This window comes from Mirounga leonina, unplaced genomic scaffold, assembly GCF_011800145.1.
Source record: "Mirounga leonina isolate KUSES-001 unplaced genomic scaffold, KU_Mleo_1.0 Mir_447, whole genome shotgun sequence".
Lineage (NCBI taxonomy): Eukaryota > Metazoa > Chordata > Mammalia > Carnivora > Phocidae > Mirounga > Mirounga leonina.
This window is the reverse complement of record NW_023270757.1, coordinates 14,927,729-14,950,492: the sequence shown is the minus strand read 5'-3', so window position 1 is coordinate 14,950,492 and position 22,764 is coordinate 14,927,729. Positions and strand designations below refer to the sequence as shown.

General features: G+C 34.1%; 1 protein-coding gene across 1 annotated transcript in view; it reads right to left on the bottom strand.

The window, feature by feature from the left end:
* Window positions 1-22,764, bottom strand: part of KIAA2026 (KIAA2026 ortholog) — a 160,904-nt gene that overhangs the window by 38,820 nt on the left and 99,320 nt on the right. The window contains exons 3-4 of the mRNA XM_034988021.1: window positions 19,018-20,423; window positions 8,429-8,508 (exon numbers count right to left, since the gene is read on the bottom strand). Coding sequence (XP_034843912.1) covers window positions 8,429-8,508; window positions 19,018-20,423 — 1,486 coding nt within the window. The remainder of the gene's footprint in view (window positions 1-8,428; window positions 8,509-19,017; window positions 20,424-22,764) is intronic.

Genomic DNA, 22,764 nt, shown 5'->3' with positions numbered 1-22,764 from the left:
TAAGAAATGCTTCATCAGGCAGTCTCCTAGTTGGTGAATAAATGCATCCCTGTCATTATACCTTTGATTTGGTTTGCTAACTATATGATTAAACTAATTATATTGCTAAGAAAGAAGGATTTCCACTGTCTGTAATATAGTCAAAGAATAAATGAAATTAAGTACACATTCTTAATATGATCTTAGTAGTCTTTAATAAAACCATCTTCACAGATAGCATCTATTTCCTTTCATAATTATGCAGTTCATTTTACTTCACTTTGGTAATGTTGGCAAATGGCCAAAATAATTGGGTTTTAGTTATGAATAATCAAACTAGTTTGTCTTAACTACTAAAGCTTTAAACAGTGAAGTGTCAGCAACAACAAAATATTAATAACTACATTTTAGTTCTTATAAAATTATAGTTTTTCCCAATATGTTGAACTTTTTTCCTAAAATAATTTAAGCTATTTTAAAAAATCTATAATGAAAAAGAAACAGGTTTCTAAAACAAAACTACAAGCACATAAAGAGGAAGTTTTACATTAATGAAAGTCCTGTAATGTTTATACTGTGATAATTTAAAAAAAATACATTTATAAAGCTATTAATTCACCATAAGATTTTTATCAGCCCATGTTTGTTACACTCATTAATCTTTGTGTAAGGGTATTGTTTTCCTAAAAGGCGTATTTCATGTAAAAGAAAACAAAAACAACAAAAGAAAAGGGGGTTACAACAAGATCATTCCTAGTGACTACTGTGACAAAAATGGGAAAGTAGGACTCCTTTAAATTTCCTTTATTAAGTTATACCATATGAAATCACTGCTATGCCTTTGATCTACATAAATGGCGATATGGTTCAATCTAATAGGCTAAGAAAAAATGATCACAGATATAATTAGTATTAACAATTATTATTAGAAATGTCTACATAACTTCAAACTCAAAGAACTGACAATGCAGAGAAAATATGCATTTAAGTAACCCAAATTAAATAATTCCAGAGTAGAAAATAGTACATAATGATGTAGTAGGACAGTGCTGCTGATATTTATTATAAACTACACATTCCCATTTGCCAGATCTAGAGTTATGGAAGAAATGCTGATAGGCAGTGGACTGGACAACTATGTGAGTCCCTCTAGAACTTGGTAATCTCTTCATCTTCTATCTTATTGGCCCCATATCAGATTTTTAGTAAGTACTCAGCGGGAACTAAACTTCCATTGTATAATCTGCTATTTTGACCACTGTGTCAAATTTGCCCCAGAACTTGCAGATGTTTACATGCCTTTTCACTTAACTTGGTGCACTAAATATCACAGCACAGATTTCTCATTTGCACATATGGCAAAGCTCAGAGGAATTTTCACTTGCATCTTAGATGTCTCATTATACAAGGAATAAGGGTACATTTTGCATATATAGTTTGTAGAAACTTACAGTAACAATGAAAACATACTGCAACTAGCTAGACACACTAAGACACTTAAAATCTTTCAAGTCATGGGATCAATAAATATTTATATTCTATTTAAAGGAAGAGGTAACACAGTTCTGAAGTCAGACTCAATTATTTCCACAACTTAAGAGCTATATAAAACAGTACTTTGATGTGGCTTACCTAGTTAGTAAGTAAATCAGTGCTTCTCAAACTTTAATGTGCATAAGAATCACCTGGGAATCTTGTTAAAATGGAGTTTTTGATTTAGTAGGTCTGAGGTGGGACCTGAGATTCTGTATTTCTAACAAGTTCCCAGGTATGGGCTGCAGATCATACTTTTAAACAGTAAGGTACTAAATGATTATGAATTCCAAATCTACATGGCTCCGAAACATTCTGGTACTATGTAGCTAAGGAAGATGAAGATTCAAAAAGACTAATTTCCAAATAGGGGATAAAATGCTGAATTAAATGCACAATGATAAGTATTCCTTAAATGACATGACTCTTAGACGTAAATTTTGTTGAATTTGAGGGTGAAATATTTTTAGCAATATTTACTTTGAATTTCTCTTAAAATGAATAGCTACATAACAATTTACAATCTCTTTCTATACTCTGTACAAATAGATATACCTAATACAGATAATCAAAATATAGAGCCAAGTTAAGCTCTGAGAAAATTCTTGTGTAGGAACATCATTCTAATTGTGTTACTAATACTGAAAGAGAAAACAATCTGATTCATGCCAATATACCCTCTATTCCTTCTCTTTTACATAGTAAGGCATACGTGTGGCCTTCAAACTCGACTCAACTTCAAATCTTTTAAAAACAGAATCAATCCTATAATAAAGTTCATCTACATAAGGAGAACAGAAGCATTTTTTTTTTTAACAAAGCAAAACAACTTATTAAAACCTCCTTATTACCTTGAATTTGAAAAACATATCTGAGGCTCAGGGCCTACAGGGGTAAAAAAGGAAAGCTACACAGCAGGTCGGATTACAGTTAGATCACACTGCTAACACTCATGAGAGGTTTTCAGTCATACTGCAGAAATTACAAAAAGAGTTTTATCCCCCAGGAAAACCTCTTGAAGGCTTCACTCTCTCCCTCAAGTTAACATTTCACTTGAGGCAACCCATGACAGCGCCACAAAATCATAAATCTTAGAGCTGAGAAGTACTAAGAATATGTAATTTTTGGACTAAAAAGATATCTCTCCAATTCATATACAAACTAATTAAAACTAACAGAGGTAAAGTAACCTAAGATGACACACTGGTAGAGGAGACCAGAGAACATAGGACTCATCCACCTCCTGATATAACATATTCTTTAAGGGGTCTTTCTAAACAAAACAAAAAATCTAATAACAATAGAACATGTATTATAGTTTTAGAATTTATTTTATACCTAAACTTTCATTTCTATTCAATGGTAAATATTAAAAGGCCCTCTCTTCAACTCATGAAGCAGGAATGTGTATATATAGAGGGAGAGGGAAGGTTGTGTTGAGATCAAAAGAATTCAATGACCACATCTCAGAAAAATTGCAAAATAAATCATTCCTTACTTTATCATTACTTCACACTATAAATTGTGCCCTTTGGGTTTATACTCAATAGATCTGAGAAACAATTACTTTATTTGTTCCAAAAAGGACATAAGGTAGCATACAAAACTAAAGCAATATAGTAAATTACATGAAAAAGCAAAGGGAAAACAATGCAGAAGTTAAAATGAATCGCTCCAAACAAACTGGATCTCTCATTCATCACCATGCTAATACAACAAACCTACACTTTATTATAAAAATTGTAAGCAGAATATTAAATTCATGGCATAAATTCAAATTTCATATTGTATTTAAACTAAAATTATATTAACATCTTAAAACTATGAGGACAGGAAAATTCCTTCTCATTTCTTATAATCACCATACCAAGGACAATGACTGCTTCAAAACCTGCAAATAGGATATCATTGTGTGATGTGAAAAATAAGTCTGATTAACAAGATATATATATTTATTAACGAGATATGTTTCTTTCAATGCACAACATTTGAAAATTGAAAGAGTTTTAAGAGGGAAGTAAAACCCATACTGTTAGAAATGAAAAAGCTGAAGCTGAAAATATTTACATTAAGAGGTAGCAATTCAAAATAATATAATCAAAAGGTCCTTAACACAGTGAAGCAGTCGAACTCCAACTTTAATTTTGGACTCAATTTGTTACACTGAGGGTCTCAATTTGTTACTTTAATTCATATCCTTTAGTTTCTCCACTGGTTAAATGGAGAAATACAGTTTTTTTTCAGAGGTATGTTAAGGATCTGTGAGTTTATACTTATGTTTGAAAACAATACTACTATGTAAGTCTTAGCAGCTGGATTCTGGATTTCCTCTGCAAAGCAGCCTTTAGAATAAGTCACAGGTATGCAACAGTAGCAAGAATGCATTACATTCAAAGATCTTGGTTACCAATGAAAAGCAAAGTCATGGTAACTAAGGCTCTTACATTATTTTATTTTATTTTTTTAAAATATTTTATTTATTTATTTGACAGAGAGAGACACAGCAAGAGAGGGAACACAAGCAGGGGGAGTGGGAGAGGGAGAAGCAGGGGGAGTGGGAGAGGGAGAAGCAGGGTTCTTGCCGAGCAGGGAGCCTGATGCGGGGCTCGATCCCAGGACCCTGGGACCATGACCCGAACTGAAGGCAGCCGCTTAACTGACTGAGCCACCCAGGCGCCCCAAGGCTCTTACATTATTTTAAAAACTGATCTGAGACTTTACTTACTGAAACACACTAAGTTTTAAAAATACTTTCTAAGACTTTGTTACAATTGTGTACAAAAAGACAATTCACATAATACTAGATTTCTCTTTCAAATATTAAATTTTAAAAAAAGGTGTTCTGGCAAAAATTAAGTTTATTAAGAAAAATGATATTATATTTATTATATAAATATAATATATATAATATTTATATATATATAGTCTTTCTTATATTACAAAACTGGTAAAAAATAATTTAGTCAATTTAACAAAGTCGTAAGTAATTGTTAAATATGATATACAAGCTTAAATCACCAACATGCTAAATACTAAAAATAAAAATATTTCCTAATTTTTTGCACCTATTGCTAAATAAAAAAAATCTAAGTTCCCCTATATGCCAACTATATAACCACCATAACACTACACTAGGGCTAAGCATAAGTTTTCCCTCTGATTAATACAATGATGCAAATATTACTTGGTTTTTCACTTTTCAAATTATTGTAGGCTTAATCATGACATTTCATGATTTATGAAATATGACCAAATTCAAGATTATTTCAAGGTCTTAAGTAGCTGAAAAAAGTGGTTAAGGTCAATAATAGATGCTTTTAAGCCAGTTCTTAATTGATTTTCCTACTCATAACACTACTTATGTCTGAAGCATCTGGCCTGCTTATTTGAAAAAAATAAATAAGAATAAATAAAATAGTAAGCTCTATCATTTAATCCTTACAACACCCTATGAAGTAGGTACTATTATTACCCGACTATACAGAGGAGGAATTGGAGGCACAAAGGGCTTAAGAATACAGTTAGTGGTAAAGCTGGCACTAGAACCAATGTAGCTTGGTCCCAGAATCCATATGCTTAACCACTATGCCCATTACTGGTACCACCTAGACCCACTGAATCAAGGATGAAATCTTGGAAAATAAAACCCAGGAATTTTCATTTTTAATAAAGGCATCACATTATTTTTATACTACCTAAAGTTTGAGAACCACTGACATAACTCTTGGAACAAGTGGCACAGATATGGTTAGTCCCTTTACAATAACATACAAAAATAAATCCAATCCACCATTTGAATATCTATAGTGTATACCTTAAATAAAGGTGGGATAATTATTTTCTAAACTGAGGTATAGATATTAGGTGTACATGTAAGTAAACACGGATTCCTCCCGAAGCCAATAGGCAGACAAGGTTAATTTCTAGCTTTAAAAAAAAGTCGGGGGTGCCTGGGTGGCTCAGTCATTAAGCGTCTGCCTTTGGCTCAGGTCATGATCCCAGGGTCCTGAGATCAAGCCCCGCATCAGGCTCCTTGCTTGCCAGGAAGCCTGCTTCTCCCTCTCCCACTCCCCCTGCTTGTGTTCCTGCTCTTGCTGTCTCTGTCAAATAAATAAAATCTTTAAAAAAATTTAAAAAGAAAAAAGCCAACAAAAACATTGCCACATTAAAAAGTAGTCGAGGTCAAAACAGGATTCCCTTTTTTTTATTCATTGGGACTTAACAAAAAATAAACTTCACAATTTAATCCCTCAACACATTTCCCTCTTCACATGTTTAAGTCAATTTAAAGATGGACTAGTCCTTTGGCAAATAAGTCAGGTTTTGCAAAAGGGATCTAATATCTATCCACCAACAGCTTCACTATTTTCAGCAATAAGATATTTTAGATATATATAGTCTTTCTTATATTACAAAACTGGTAAAAAATAATTTAGTCAATTTAACAAAGTCGTAAGTAATTGTTAAATATGATATACAAGCTTAAATCACCAACATGCTAAATACTAAAAATAAAAATATTTCCTAATTTTTTGCACCTATTGCAAATCTTCCAGCTAAACTTTTCTATAAAGTATTTTTATTTCTAATACTAGAAATGTGATATTTAAAGAACTTGGATAAAATGAATAATTTACAGGGGTGCTTGGGTGGCTCAGTCAGTTAAGTGTCCAACTCTTGGTTTCAGCTCAGGTCATGATCTCAGGGTTGTGAGATCGAGCTGCACATCAGGTTCCAAGCTGGGCATGGAGACTCTCTCTCCCTCTCCCTCTGCTCCTCCCCCGCCTCTCTCTCTCCCTCTCTAAAAAAAAAAAAAAAAGGAATGATTTGCAGAATCTGAGGTGCTAAATGACATATTGCTAGAGCTTTTGGGAAGGAAATAAACCTTGCTTCTTTATTATATAATAGTTTCTTACATGTGGGGAACTTCCAAATAATGAAAGAAACTATATATAAAGTTATTTTGAAAGGTGAAACTATAGGTTTTGTCTGTAACAACAAAGTTTACTAGTGACTAATATTGTCTTATCTGCTGTTCTTTGCTTATTTGAAGCAAATGACCTATTTCCTGGGAGACAGCTGTCAATTTTCTTTATGAGTAATATCATGTTATTCATGTTATAAACTAGGCGTAAGAATCGCAGTTCTCATAAGCCTATTCCCCATCCTAGCCACACACACACACACACACACACACACACACACATTCTAGGACACCTTAAGAACTAGGAAGGGATTTTTATTTATTTTAAACAGTTCAATTTGGCTAAATTCATACTTTCACCTTAAGTTTCTGAGAGTGGTAAGCAAATGGTCCGTAACTGATAAAGCATCACTTAGTACTGTGCCTTTCTAACTTTTTTGCTCATGACCCATGGTCAAAAATGTATTTTACACTGCATGCCAGTACAATAAACAAAAGATCAAAACCAAAGTTTCATGAGACGATATTATCCTTACTATATCTGACACACTCATAATTTCTTTTCTATTTTAACTGTTAGCTTAAAAAAGGAATGCTGGTCATGTAATCCACTAGATTAATTTCATGCCTCACTAACGAATACCATTTGCCATTTTAAAAACACTGTCTATGCCACTTATTACATATGAAAGTTCATCTACTAAAATAGGAATGGAGACAAATATCAACAGCAGGCCAGATCTGTTCTGAGATTTACATTCCCGGGGAATTTTAAGGGATTTGAGGGGGAAAGTGAATGGGAAAAATAGCAAAAGGCTTTGATATCAGTGACAGAATGACAATATACTACTAAAGTACCGAATAAGAGGTATAAGCAATGATTAGAAAGTCCTCCAAGTAAAACAGTAAACACACATTTTCCACTAAATATCCTGTAACCAAGGTTATATTATATAAAATGATTTTGTAAAAGTATTTGTAATTCATTCTAAGAATGTCATTAAAAATATTCTATCCTAAAATACTAAAAGAAAATATGTCTATTTTCTTTCATGGCTCATTTAAAAATATTAAATTTACCAACTAGTAACTTCCATAAAAACACTTCCAAAAATAAGATTTTTACTGAAAAATAGATGTGTCTACATTTTTGAATATATATATTAAACTCACATTATACATTATCAATATTTTCATAGTTATTACTCTATTTTCTTCTTGACTTGAGACTGACAAAAATTCATTTTAACATCACTTATTTTTTGGAAATTAAGTATTATAAAACTTTTGAAACTGGATTGGACACAGTAATACAAAGAAATTTTTTTAAAAGGATCATTTGAAGAAAACATATCTTTTATAAAATAGAAAATAAAAGTATTATTTAAAGTGAGATTCTCTGCTTATTCTAGTACCAGCTACAAATGAAACGCTCTTCACATAATATGGCAGTAAGTATACTTTTTTCTTTTTGCAGAAATGTTTAAAGACCATTCAATTAAATGTTACTTAATACTCTCTCTGAAGTTCGTATATAGCTAAGAGTTAAAAGATTCGTGTTTTAAGTTAAGTCTACCATTTCTACAGTGCCCAAATAAATGAAAATAAATTGCTTATTTACAAATTATTTACAAATTATGATTTGTTCTTGGAAGACTTTCATGTACACATTTACTTTCATATATTATGTTATATAAATGTATATTTACTAATATATAATATATATTCTATTAAACTACTTCTGCAAAGCAGTATAGCATATAAAAAAACAGAGATTTTTGGCTATCAAAAGACAAAAACAAAGGTAAAAAATTTTGAAACATTAGATTCAATCTTAGCTATGCCTTGCACTTGAAGGGAAAAAAGTCACAGATGGAAACATTTCACTGAAAGTATGTGTGTTACACTGGAATTTAGCCAATCTCTTTAGGAACAATATAAACACTAAAACAAATAAACTAAAAAATGTTGAGACAAAATTGAAACATTTACCTGGAATTCTGGTACAGTAGGTGACTTTGTGACAGTTTTCCTCTTCTTTGTGATTGCTTTTTTAGATATGGATTTTTTTCCTTTCAAGATTAAAAGAGAAAAACTTCACAATACTGTTTATAGCACTTCATTAACAAAAACCAAATTACATAGAACCTTGAAAGTTAAAATATAACTAACAGATGGCTGCTAGTGAGTCAAATAAAAATGATGAATCAAAACAAACCCCAGTAAAAGCAAACATTAAACTATAACTACCTGTAACAGACATTATTAACAAACGCGGGTTTCTTTACATATGAACCAAACTATCAAAATCTGCAATGAGTTGAATGGAATCAGAATTTATTATAATAAGATTTGGCAAAAAAAAAAAAGTTACATTACTACTGCTCAGTTAAAATCTAATTCACAACTTAAAATGAGATTACATAAGAAAAAAAAAAATCTTACCTTTTAACAATGACTTCCATAGTCAGGAACTTGCATAAAACTATACTCTGAAGACTATGGTCTAAAGGCCAACCTAATGTAAAGATCCTCTCAGCAGCTTAGGAAACAAGGTTTTTCTATCCCTTAGCTCTGCACTCACTTAATGGGCTGCCTCTGAAGTATTCAATAACCAGTTTTAAAACAAAGTAAAAATCTTCCTTTAAAAAGTGCATCTAGTCATTTGTACAATCAGAAAATACTGAGGAAAATCTACATTCTTAAAGAAATCCAATTCATATCACATATTGAAGTATATCTATTCTGTGTATTTAACATGACAAAAGAGATACACACATGCACATAATCTCTATTTTTAGAAAGGAACATCTTAAAGTATGTTTTGTTTCCACTTGCACTTAGCAAAATCAGTTAATAAACTGGTTGTTAATTATTCAACAAACATGAGATACAGGGCACTGTACAACTTATGGGGACAACAAAGAATTATAAAATGGAAATCCTGTCCTCCTGGAGCTGCAAAATCTATGTAAGGGAATAAAAAAATAATCAGAAACACTTAAAAGTTAATTTTAGTTCACAATCATTACTAAGCTAAAATCAGCTTAAAAGTTACTATTTTTTCAGAAGGGAAAATGAGTACACAATGTAACTCTGCTCAACATAATCCCTATTGCTCCTTTCTAAATATGTTCCTATACAGATATGATCTTCCATGCAAACAGTCATTTGATTGCAACATTAGGCACAATTCCAATTAATTGTATTTTCTCCTGTATTCTTTTTTAACCATATCACAGAACTGTAATTTGATTATTTCTAACTTTTGACTCAGTAAAAATGCATGTATACTATGCTTGAACTACTGCAAATTTTGCGTTGCTGAGGTTCACATGGATTTTACTGTCTTGTTCTAGTAAGTATCAACCTGTTGTCATCTGACATTTACTTTTAATTAAAATAACCTAACATATCCATATTCCTCATCACTGTTATTTGTTTCTGTGCTTACACAGAATCTAAACGACAACTAAACTTCTACAAAAATAGGTAAGTGGGTGGTCTACTTAACCAATATTCAGGGAGAAATGATTAAATTCTTGGTATCCCTATAATATAGCTAGAGTAATTGATTTCGAACCTGGGTACAATAGGTACCTCTCAAGGGGTCTCATGAATTTGGACAGAAGAATGCCTTTCCTCTGTAAACTATCTTTACCATTTTTTAAAGTTCATAGGAAAAGATTTAATGGCCCTAAGTCTGGGAAAGCTATCAAAACAATTTGAAGGAGATCTGAAATCCTTCCTTATCCCCCTACCCACAGCACTGCTCTAATTAGCTTTTTAAAAATCACTTAATTTGGTATTCATAAGCACAATAGAGGTCACCCTTGATATTCCCAATAAATTTCACACTGTTGCCACATAGGCACTAAACTCAGGTACTAAATTTTCAGTTAACTCTAGAAGTCACTCTTATTTTAATGGATTAAGCAGCTGAAGTGGTTACTGAGTATTTCCTTTCACCATGTCATTAGGATACTTAAATGTGATTAAGTAAATGGAAGTAGTATTCTGTAGTGGTTTTAAGCTTGAGTTTTGGAACTAAACTACTGGGTTTGAATACCAGTTTTAATCACCTACTAACTGCAAATTGCTTTATTTCCTTGTGTAGTTTCTTTATCTATAAAACAGGGATAATGATATTACCTAATTTCTTTGTGAAAATTAAAGAAATGAAAACATGTAAAGAGCTTAGACCACTGTTAGGCACATGGTTAAGTGATAAATGTTAACTGTTATTATTTCCCTTAGCTAAGCCATGATGATAAGGGTCTAAAATAAGTATTACCTTTTAACCTTCTTCAAATTCTTTTATTAACTTACTCCTTTTCTTAGTTCTTGCCCATATGTCCTCTGTGCAACACTCTACTTTGTACGTATATTAGTATAAGCACTTATCATACAGTATTATAATGATCTGTTTATGTTTCTCATTCTTACTAGGTTGAATTGTTGACAACAGACATCACATTATTCATTTTGTATTTACAGCATTTTTCATACAAAAGTTATGAGAAATGATCCTTAAAGAGAAGAATCTTACTTTTCAAAGAAATTTCACCAGTCTGGAAATAGGAAAAGGAAAGTGGGTAATGGCTTATAATTCTTAGGGTCCATCTGAGTCTTTTTTTTTTTTTTTAATAAAGAAAACACTGACAACAACTTTAAATAATTTACACATTTTACCAAAGAGTTTCACATGACTAGGAATGGTAGTAAGACCACTAACATTTATTGAGACTCTACTATATATCAGACAGTTAGCAAGATAATTTATACGAATTACCTCAGTTAATCTCAAAACAACCCTCCAAGGTAGGCAATACCTCATTTTAATGTGGAATAACTGAAGATCAAAAAGATTACTTAACTTACTCAAGTGTTACACTGTAAGTAAGCACCATAACCAGGGATTCTAACTCCAAAGTCCAAGTTCTTTCCATTATGTAATTCTACCTCTCGAAAATCATGGTTACATTTATTGACTCCTACCACATGCCAGTCACCATGTTAAGTACTATGCATTTGGTATTCCAATTAATCTTTTAATGACTACAGCAAGGTAGGTATTACCTCATTTTTCACAGATAAACAGGATAGCAATACATAAATAAATTGATGGAGGACTTGTAGCTAATATGCACTGAAACAGTTATTTGCACTAGATCTGTCACACTTCAAACCTGTGCTCTTTTTTATGATAAAATATTGTATTCTTTCAAACCTGCAGGAATGTAATCTGATTCTGATTGATTTCAGAGCATCCCTTTTGATTAGGATTAGAAGATTTGCATGTACTATTAGTATCTTCAGTCTATACCCTCATAACAATTTGAACACAAATTTTCCTGTATTCTTCAGTAAAAATTGGCTCTTCCTTTTTATGATACTACTTTTAAAATGGAGCATGGGATACTACAAAACCACAGTCTTTATTTGGTAATTTGTTTTTGTTCCAGGGCAAGATATATACAGGGCAAGTTACATACTGCCCCCCAGTGGGCTTCTGTTCCTCTAACACATGCTTGATCATACTCCAGGTCTTTACCCCCACTGCCCTAAGTTACCTGGTCCCATAAAACAGAATACAATTCTCAGATCTAGGAGTGTACTAAAGTCAGAAGTCACTTAAAGCATATGAAGAATATAATTCAACATAATTCTTGGGCCTAAAACATAGACATGGGCAAAAAGTGAGTGTCAATTTGTACCTGGAAAATAGATAAGAAAAACTTAACTACTAAAACTTAGTAATTAGTGCAGCCTAAGGAAGCTTTTTTAAAACTATGTTGAGAATAGCTGTAGTAAAGGAAGCCCAACTTGAGAGAAAAACAATGTAACTAAAAATATATTTTACATTATAACTTAGGCACAGAACTCTATAGTCTTCCAGAATGTGGAGATAAATCTCTTAACTAGAAAAATAATGATTATCATCCCCAAACCAACTCCTCTTTCCTCAGTTTCTTATTCCTCATCTTTACCCTTCTCCTTCACCTGCTTTCCTTGCCTATCTTCACTTTTGGCCCCTTGAACTATTCAAACTTCCATTTCAAAGCCCTCCTAGATTTGACCTTCCCACATTCAAAAATTATCCTAAGGGGCGCCTGTGTTGCTCAGTCAGTTAAACAACTAACTCTTGATTTCAGCTCAGGTCATGGTTTTGGGGTCATGAGATTGAACCCCGAGTTGGGCTCCGCGCTAAGTGCGGAGTCTGCTGGAGATTCCCCCCACCTAAAATAAATAAATAAATCTTAAAAAAAAATTATCCTAACACATTCACTATTTTCTCGGTGCTTTCATTTTAGGAATCATAGTAAGTGAATGGATACTAAGACATTAATCACTGTTAAAAATAAAATGCCAAGGGCATTTGTATTATTAAATAGTGAATCTGGGAAGTATCTGGAATGTGAAGTCACAGAAATGGAGTCTAAATTTGACTTTTTATTTACTTAGTGTGCATGTCTTGAGCAAATATATTCTATACAAGTTTCTGGAGTGTTGTATCTCTAAGTAACCAATTTGACCTTAACAAAACAACTGATTTTCCTTCTATTCTTCTTGCCTATAAGCAAATTTCTCATCATACTAGTAATTTTTTTAACACTGTCATATAATTCAATAACGACTATTTTTTTTCCTTTAGCTTAAATACTAAATCAGTTGTCAAAATTTACTAGTTATTGCAACAACTCTCTCGAAACATTATTTTCTTCTGTCAATGTGCTAGAAAAGTCATATAAGCATTCTTTATCTGGATTTAGAAATTTCCTCTTCCTAAACTTACCTTCAACCCCTTCATCTAAACCCTGCCGGTTTCTTTTTATAGCTTTTTAATGGTGGTGTAACTACCCTGTAAGATCCTTTCTCCTAATCCTGCCACTTATTAGCTGTGTGACCTTGGACGAGTTAATAAACCTCTTTGTGCCTCAGTTTTTTAAATCTATAAAATCCATATATTGGGGAACAATATCATTTAATGAAGTTTTTATGGAAATTAAATGAGAAAATATGTATGAAGGCTTAGAATAGTGCCTGGCATACAGTTAGCATTATGAGTATCAGCTTCTGGAGGGGAAAGAGTACAACGCATTAAAATTAAAGGACAAGGTGTTCTATCAATCCTTTTATTCTCTTGTATCTTGGCATCTTGAGTTGGTCCTCTAAAAATTTTCCCCATAAAGATACACATAGTTAGGTTCTATAATCTTATCAACAAAAAACTGTAAATTCTTTTACAGTAATGGGCCAGAATGTGATCAAATATTGTAGATTACACTGCTTAGTTATTCCCTATAAAGGAGCTTATTGCTTTTTATACATTATGTCTTACTTTAAGCTGATTTCCTTGCACTGGGTGCCTAGTTCAATTATTTAAAATAGCACCACCTGCCCAGAAAGAGATCACCCAAAACTGGCATATTCTCATCATTCAAACATTTCTAAAACCTCAACTTTGCAACTTTTTCCTTAAGTTTTTCTCTGTGTTTTTTCCAGTGACACCAGCTTAATTATACCCCCATGCTTTTGCTCACATTGTAACCATTTTTCATCTATTCAATCCCCATTATTCTTCAAAGTCCTTTATCCTCTGTGAAACCTTCTGAGACTTTATAGCACACACTGATTTACCCTCCATTTGACCTTTTATTCTGTTTTAATTATATACTTAACAATTATTAAGACAAATTATTTACCACTTTTGAGCCTTAGTTTATTCACTTATGAAAGAATGACACCACTTGTCTTATTTATTTTAATCAGTCTAGAGGAGCTACCACAAAATGATTTCATTAAAAATAATGACCATGTGAGGATGGGGAAAAACCCTCCAAACCAAATTGGTTGAAATGAATAACTTAAAATACCATAAGCTTTTTCTAAAAATTAATGTATCTTTAATCATTTTTGCCTATTTTTTCAGGTTTTATAAAAAGTCCTCTATCTTTTAAAATCTACTTTATTTCAGCCAACTCTACCTCCTCTACACAATCTATAACAGAATATTATTGAAAACAACCAAAATGACCAATAGTTGGTTAAATAACTACAAAATACACATAACAGAATCCCATGCAGTCATTTAAAATGATACTGCAGAAATCTATCACACAAAGATATTCATGGTATATTGTTATGTGGAAATAAATAGATTGTAAAATGGTATTAGTCCAACCCTATTCAAAAATATAAATGTTTTAGAGGGACATAAAAGACGCATATTAAGGGGTTAATCTTAGTTATATCTGAGTAACCACATTATGTGTGTTCATTTACTTGATATTCAATAGATTCCTAAACAATGTGTTGGTCACTATGCTAACTTCTGTCCTCAACAATGTTATTAAATAGGGGTGTCTGGGTGCAGTCATTAAGCGTCTGCCTTTGTCTCAGGACATGATCCCAAGGTCCTCGGATAGAGCCCCACATCGGGCTCCCTGCTTGGCAGGAAGCCTGCTTCTCCCTCTCTCACTCCCCCTGCTTGTGTTCCCTCTCTCTGTCTCTCTGTCTCTCTCTCTGTCAAATAAATAAATAAATAAATAATCTTAAAAAAAAAAAGTTATTAGAGGAGAGACAATCATCCAAATAATCTAGAAATAAATGCAACCATTATAAATAATTTTATTAAAAAGAAGTATCTGTGCTTAATAAGCAGGCACAACAGGGAATATTCCAATGTTTTCCTATTCTATAATGTTTCTAAGAGTAAGAAACAGGCTTAAATAATTCTGGAAAACAGTATGGAGGTTCCTCAAAAAGTTGAAAATAGTTACCATATGACCCAGCAATTGCACTACTGGGTATTTACCCCAAAGATACAAATGAAGGGATCTGAAGGGGTACGTGCACCCCGATGTTTCTAGCAGCAATGTCCACAGTAGCCAAACTATGGAAAGAGCCAAGATGTCCACTGACAGATGAATGGATAAAGAAGATGTGGTATATATATACAATGGAATATTATGCAGCCATCAAAAGGAATGAAATCTTGCCATTTACAACGATGTGGATGGAACTGGAGGATATCATGCGAGCAAAATAAGTCAATCAGAGAAAGACATGTATCATGACGACCTCACTGATATGAGGAATTCTTAATCTCAGGAAACAAACTGAGGGTTGCTGGAGTGTTGGGGGGTGGGACGGATGGGGTAGCTGGGTGATAGACACTGGGGAGGGTATATGCTATGGTGAGTGCTGAGAATTGGGTAAGACTGTTGAATCACAGACCTGTACCTCTGAAATAAATACATTATATGTTAAAAAAAAGAAGATAGTAGGAAGGGAAAAATGAAGGGGGGCAAATTGGAGGGGGAGACAAACCATGAGAGACTATGGACTCTGAGAAACAAACTGAGGGTTCTAGAGGGGAGGGGGGTGGAGGGATGGGTTAGCCTGGTGATGGGTATTAAAGAGGGCATGTATTGAATGGAGCACTGGGTGTTATATGCAAACAATGAATCATGGAACACTACATCAAAAACTAATAATGTAATGTATGGTGATTCACATACCATAATAAAAAAAATTAAAAAATAAAATCTTTTAAAAATGTAAATTTAAAAAAACAGGCTTAAATAACTAAATAAAAATGAATTAAAAAATTAAGAACCAGAAAGAAAACTCTGAAAAAGGTAAAAATGCTTTAAAGTTGCAAAACTGCCTCATAGTGCTCTAAAATTATCAATCATTCTCAATTTGTCTTTGTACCTTCTACTAAAAATTATCTCCCAGCTACTAAATTTAGAGATTCCACCAAAAATTAAAGCCTGTAGTAATCAACATAAGATGGATATTAACCACAGGTAGAATTTAGTTCATTCTAAATGGAGGTTCGTGGATGGCATACCTTATCCCAAAGCATATTGCACAAGAATGTTATTACTTGAAGAAAAGCTGTGTGTTCAAATAAACTTGAAAAATACTAGGTTAAACAAAACTAAACAGTTCCTTTTCCCAGAGTCCTTAAAACACAGGTCCAGAATAACCTATCCACGATTCTGAAATCTAAAAGGTTCTCAAAACTAAAGTTTTAAAAATAATTTATATGGTAGCAAAACCTGACATGAACTGTTCTGAGGTTCTTTATAGTCTTCATCTCATTTAATCTGACCATTCACACATTTTTCTGTAGAAATTATGTGTTTACTTAGGGGCTACCCCAACTTAACAGGGGATGTTACTTTCTAAACATATACATCATAATAGCCTTCTATAATCTGATAATTTCTGAATTCCAAAACATATCTAAGAGTGTTTTAAAATGCATTGTGGACTTGTACTAATGCACAATGTGAATCTATCAGAGGAGCATTTCCACATTTTCCAAAGTTGTCACCATGGAGCTCACTTTTAAAAAGAGTAGAAAGAGGAAACTGGATTAGGGTATGCCCAAAACTGACTATATAAAGCCATAATGTCTTATAACTAATAACAGAGCCCAGGGCAAAGCCTCAGAAAGACAAGTGTACTGAAAATGATGTAAAACAAATTGTGTTTTGTTGTTATAACATTTTATGTAACACTGTTATAACAGAAAGGAGTTTAGTATCTGATAAAGAAAGAGAATGGGCTTACCCAGTACTAATAAGAGAGAAAGAAACTGTGTTTGCCAGATTCAAGAATTTTCGTTACTAAAGACTAACTTTCTAAAATCTCTGAAGATAAAATTAGAAAGTATACAGGCAAGTGCATTTTATTTCATGCCTGTAAGCTTTCTGTACCCACCTAAATACAGGGTACACAGGTACCTGCTGAATTTGCTTCTGAGTTTTTTTCATTCACTCATCTAAAACTGGACATGAAACTCCCACAGATTTTCTCTCTGATCTACAAATACTCTGATCTTCCATTTAAAAAAATGTAGCAACACTTTAATTGCTTACAATAGAAATTCCTTTTAATCCAATGCTTAGCAGTTAATATTTTTACTCTGCTATTGGTATAGTCTGTATAGGAGCTACATCAGTATCTACCCCCATTAAGTCATAATTACCTTTGAACACATGAATAGTAGGTCATGAATAAACACTTAATAAAAGGTTTCAGGTGATACTAATAGAACAGTACTGCACACTTTAGAACTGGAAAAATAATTCCAGTTTAAAACTATTATTTAATATTTTAGAGGCTAACAATTCAAAGAGAACTTGCCAAATCAATCAAACTAAATTTATATAGCCTAATGGGTTATTATAAAAGTTAAAAGGCTTATTTCTGAAAGTTACTTTAAAAAACTGTAGTTTTTCATCACCTGGGTCAATGTAGACCACTTTGTAATTCTCAGTTTAACAAATTCTGCCTGTTCTTTTTTTTTTTTTTTTTAAGATTTTATTTATTTGAGAGAGAGAGAATGAGAGACAGAGAGCAGGAGAGGGAGAAGCAGACTCCCCGCCGAGCAGGGAGCCCGATGCGGGACTCGATCCCGGGACTCCAGGATCATGACCTGAGCCGAAGGCAGTCGCTCAACCAACTGAGCCACCCAGGCGCCCTGCCTGTTCTTAACAGTAAATTCTATGCCTCCTTATCAACAATACATTATATACATTTTAAAATATATTTAATTGTATTTATTTAATTATGGTGTAACAGTGACTATATCAGCTAAACAAAATTCACTCCCTCATTTGCCAACTCATTATCAAATTATTGTCAAATTTTAGCTATCTTTTTTACTGAGGAAAGATAAAAAACTGAAATCCACAAATAATCACAATAAACCACAACTCATTTTAGTAAACAATTCAAGTTTTTCCCAAACAGGCAACTTTTATAACTTTTTAATAAATGGAGTTCATCATCTGCTTTTATCTCACCTATCTTCTTGACAAACAAGACATAAACTGACTAAAAGGCAAATAGGAAAAGCAAAAACACCTGAATAATGAAAGAACAACCAACCATTGAAGACTTTATTTATAGGATTTTTGTTATTGTTTAATTACACGGAGTATTTAAATTTGATGTAAGACAAATGTACAAATCCTCTTACAAAAATATGCTTAATGTCCTCTTAGTTGATGTAATTTTTTTCCTTGTAATTCACAACATTTTTACTGGATATGAAAATATATACTGAAAACACAGTGCTAAAAAATATATGATGTGGGAAAAAACTGAAACCCAGAAAGATAATCTGACTTGCCTTGGTTTAAGTTGCTATGCACTTTATATAGTACTGGGAATGATATCTCCTGATATCAGTGCTTTTTCCATTACACTGTACTGCTCTTAGCCTGGGGAAAAAAAACACTTCTCATAAATGATAGGAACCATTACTTATGGAGAAATTGGTCCAGAGAAATGTAAAAACATAATGTCCAAAGATTTACAACTGAAAATTAAATTAAAATATACTGCACCAGTATTTTTTGTTAGTATACCAAACCTCTTCTGCTCTGGGTTTTAATCATGTGAAAGAATATAAAACTTGACCCCTTAAACACACACACACACACACACACACACACACACTTTCCATTCTGTCATGACGTCAGAGCCTTCCACGATGCCTAACTGGAAGAACATGAAGTGTGCTTAAATGTAATCCTCACCCATTTGTGTTAGCTTACCAGATTTGTGCTTCTTGTGTTTTGCTTTCTTTTTGATGATCAATAACTTATTCTGGATCTCAGGTTTGTAAGATTTGAATGCCAGAGAATGAAGACTTTCACGCTTTCTCTGTAAGTTTTCATTTAAAACATCCTTCAGTTTCTTTTTTTTCTTTTTCTTCTTTTTTGCCCTCATTTTAGTTAGTTTGATTTTCTTGTGACTCTGCTCTAATAGAATGTCCCTTACAACTTTGTGGCAGTTAATTTCTGGATGATCACTGTGACTTCCATTTACATGTATTTGGCAGGATTTTAGAGCATTTTCTTTTAATGGACTGGGTTCAGGCTTTACTCTGGAAGCTTCACCATATTTTTCTTGATTTTCTATAAACCTTATTTCACCTGGACTAAGAGGCTCTCCAAAGCCAGTAACTTCCCCTGGACTGCCTGGTTCCTCTAAATTTTCTTTATAACAATCAGTTTTTTTAATTTCACAGGGCCTGCGAATTCTAATTTCATAGCTGGATTTCACATCCATTTCAACAGAGATGTCATGATTATCCAGGTTCATTTTAGCAGAACCCCAAGTTGCATCAAAATTAAGTTCCTGCTCTTTCTTGAAGCCAGAGGGCAGGGCTCTACTACACCTATGTTCTCCATTACTTGTACTAACATAGTGACACTTCAATTTCTCCAGTTTAATCCGAGGTACTCTTTGTATTTTAATGGGTGGAACTGGAAATTCTGGGGCCTGAAAAGGTCTCTGTTTATAAATCCGTACATCTGCACCACAGAACTGTGGAAAATGCACATAAGCATTCTCTAAATAATCATAACCAAGGATAACTTCCCTGCATTCATGAATAGGCTGTCCAAGTACAGCATCTTGAACTTCTTTTTGTGTTTCATACACAAAGTCACAGAGACCCTTAAGTAACCACACTTTTTGGTAAAAAGGCAGTTCATGAAAAGGTTTTTCTTCCAATGGATTAACTTCTCCAAGAACTTTAAAAAACTGAGGACATAACCCAAGCTTTTCAGCACAGTTATCAGGATTTTCAGTCTGCCCTACAGCAGTATACCACTGCTGTACTTTCTGTCTCAGTGCTGCTTCCCAGGTCCTATAAGGCAAAGTAGGTCTTCGATGTAAGGTAGGTCTGCGATGAGGAGGACTTAACAGAGAAGTCATTATTTTAGAAAGAAAAGCATTACACTGAGGCATCAGAAGACAACGTTCCAATTCATAAAAGACTATTTCTGGCAAATTTAGAATTTGCTGGGCTAAACAAAGAAAATGCCCAATAGCTGGAATTTCCCACATGGTCTCCATACACGTTGGAGCTGCTTGAGCCAGTAGTTTTCTTTCCCATTCTTCTATTTCCTTTTGACTAGCTTCTTCTGCTTCTTTTCTTTCCTGCTCTCGAAGCCTAAAGAAAATTTAACAAATTATACTATTATTAAAATAGAATATACCATAAAATACCAAGTTTTTGGTGTCATATTAATCTTTAGTTAACAAAACTGTTCTAGTTTTCAGCATCAGTACAAAGTGTCCCATTAGATGTACCATTATTTTTCTTCAGACGATGAAATACACATATAAATTGACCCTGGGTTTTATCACTGAAATTACTGCCACCCAAAATAAAATTCTTCAACTTATGATTGTATAAATTTCAAAGTAAATGAAAAAAATTTTTAAGCATATTTACTAAACAAAAGCACAGTTTACTTTCTAAAAGTAATGTGATGTCATATAAGAGCTATAAAGATATTTACATCCTTTGACTCCATAATTCCACTCTTAGAAAGTTATACTAAGATTGTGTTTGTCAGTATTAACTGGTCAGTGTTAACTTTTAACCATATAAGAAAAACTAAATTATAAAGAAGTTGTATTATTAGAAATAGAACTACCCTAAACCCAGCAACTGCACTACTAGGAATTTATCCAAAGGATACAAACATAGTGACTTGAAGGGGCACCCCAATGTTTATAGCAGCAATGTCCACAATAGCCAAACTATGGAAAGAGCCTAGATGCCGATCAACAGATGAATGGTAAAGAACATGTGAGACAGATAGATGATAAATAGATAGACTGACAGATGAAGTATTACTCAGAAATCAAAAATAATGAAATCTTGCCATTTGCAATGACATGGATGGAATTAGAGGGTATTATGCTAAGCAAAATAAGTCAGAGAAAGAAAAATGCCATATGATTTCACGCGTGTGGAATTTAGGAAACAAAATAGATGAACATAGGGGAAGGGAAGGAAAAATAAAATAAGATAAAAACAGAGAGGGAAGCAAACCATAAGTTAAGGGAGACTTAACTATAGGGGACAAACAGGGTTGCTGGAAGGGAAGGGGGTGGGAGGATGGGGTAATTGGGGGATGGGAATTAAGGAGGGCACTTGAAGTAAAGAGCATTGGGTGTTGTATGCAACTGATGAATCACTAAATTCTACTTTGAAACTAATAATACAATATATGTTAATTAAAATGAATATAAATAAAAAAATTTTTAAAATTATAATAAAAACAAGAATGCATAAAGGATCTGAATTGACATTTCTCCAAAGAAGATATACAAATGAACAATAAGCACATGAAAATAATGTTCAACATTATTATCCATTAGAGAAATGTAAATCAAAGCCACTATAAGATAGCTATTCATACCCACTAAGATGACTATAATGAGAGAAAAGAAGTATTGGTAACAGGGGGCGGAGCAAGATGGCGGAGGAGTAGGAGACATGGATTTCGTCTGGTCCCAGGAATTCAGCTGGATAGGGATCAAACCATTCTGAACACCTACGAACTAACCAGGAGATCGAAGAAAAGAATAGCAACAACTCTCTGAACAAAAAAGCGACCACTTTCTGGAAGATAGGACGTGCGGAGAAGTGAATCAGAGGCGATATTCGGGAGGATAGACGGCAGAGGAGGGGGCCTCCAGTGGCCGCTTCTGGCAAATGATAGAGCGGAGGAGCACAAAATCGGAACTTTTAGAAGTCGACTCCACTGAGGGACGTCACTCCAGTGGCTAAGCAGGGGGTGGAACCCTAGCGGGAGGACAGTGTGGTCTGAGGACCCTTGGGCTCACAGAAAGACCAGGGGTGCCTGAGTGTGGCAGAGCTCCCAGGTATCGGAGTGGGGAAGACAGCTGCAGAGATGGAGCCCAGGCGCGGGCTCTCAGCTCGGGGTTGCCATAAACCGTGATCAGCGGCACCGTTGGGCCACTGCTCTTCCAGAAGGGACCCAACAAGCGGCAGATCCAGGGAGACTCCCCTTTCTCCCCCGGGAGGAGCGGGGCGGGAGGGCACCGCAGGGAGCTGCTGGGTTTGGAGACTCCACACGGGGTAGGGTGCCAGAGATAGAAATGCTCGGTCACAGGCCGGGTGAATATGGAGTGTGGCCAGAGACCGGGGAGACGGAAGTGACTGACTGCTCTTCTCTGGGGGCGCACTGAGGAGTGGGCCCCCAAGTTCTCGGCTCCTCTGGGGCGGAGACTGGGAGGCTGTCATTTTCACTCTCGCCCTCCAAAGCTGTACGGAAAGCTTGCAGGAACAAAAGCTCCAGAGAACAAACCCGAGCAGATTACTTAGCCCGGAAGGCAAGGGTAGGGCCCAGGAAGGGCGGGGCAATTCCGCCTCCAACAAAGACATTTGGGACAAACGGCAACAGGCCCAGCCCCCAGAAGATCAGCAAGAACCGCCAGCCAAGACCAAGTTTATGGATCAATGAGAACGGCAGAAC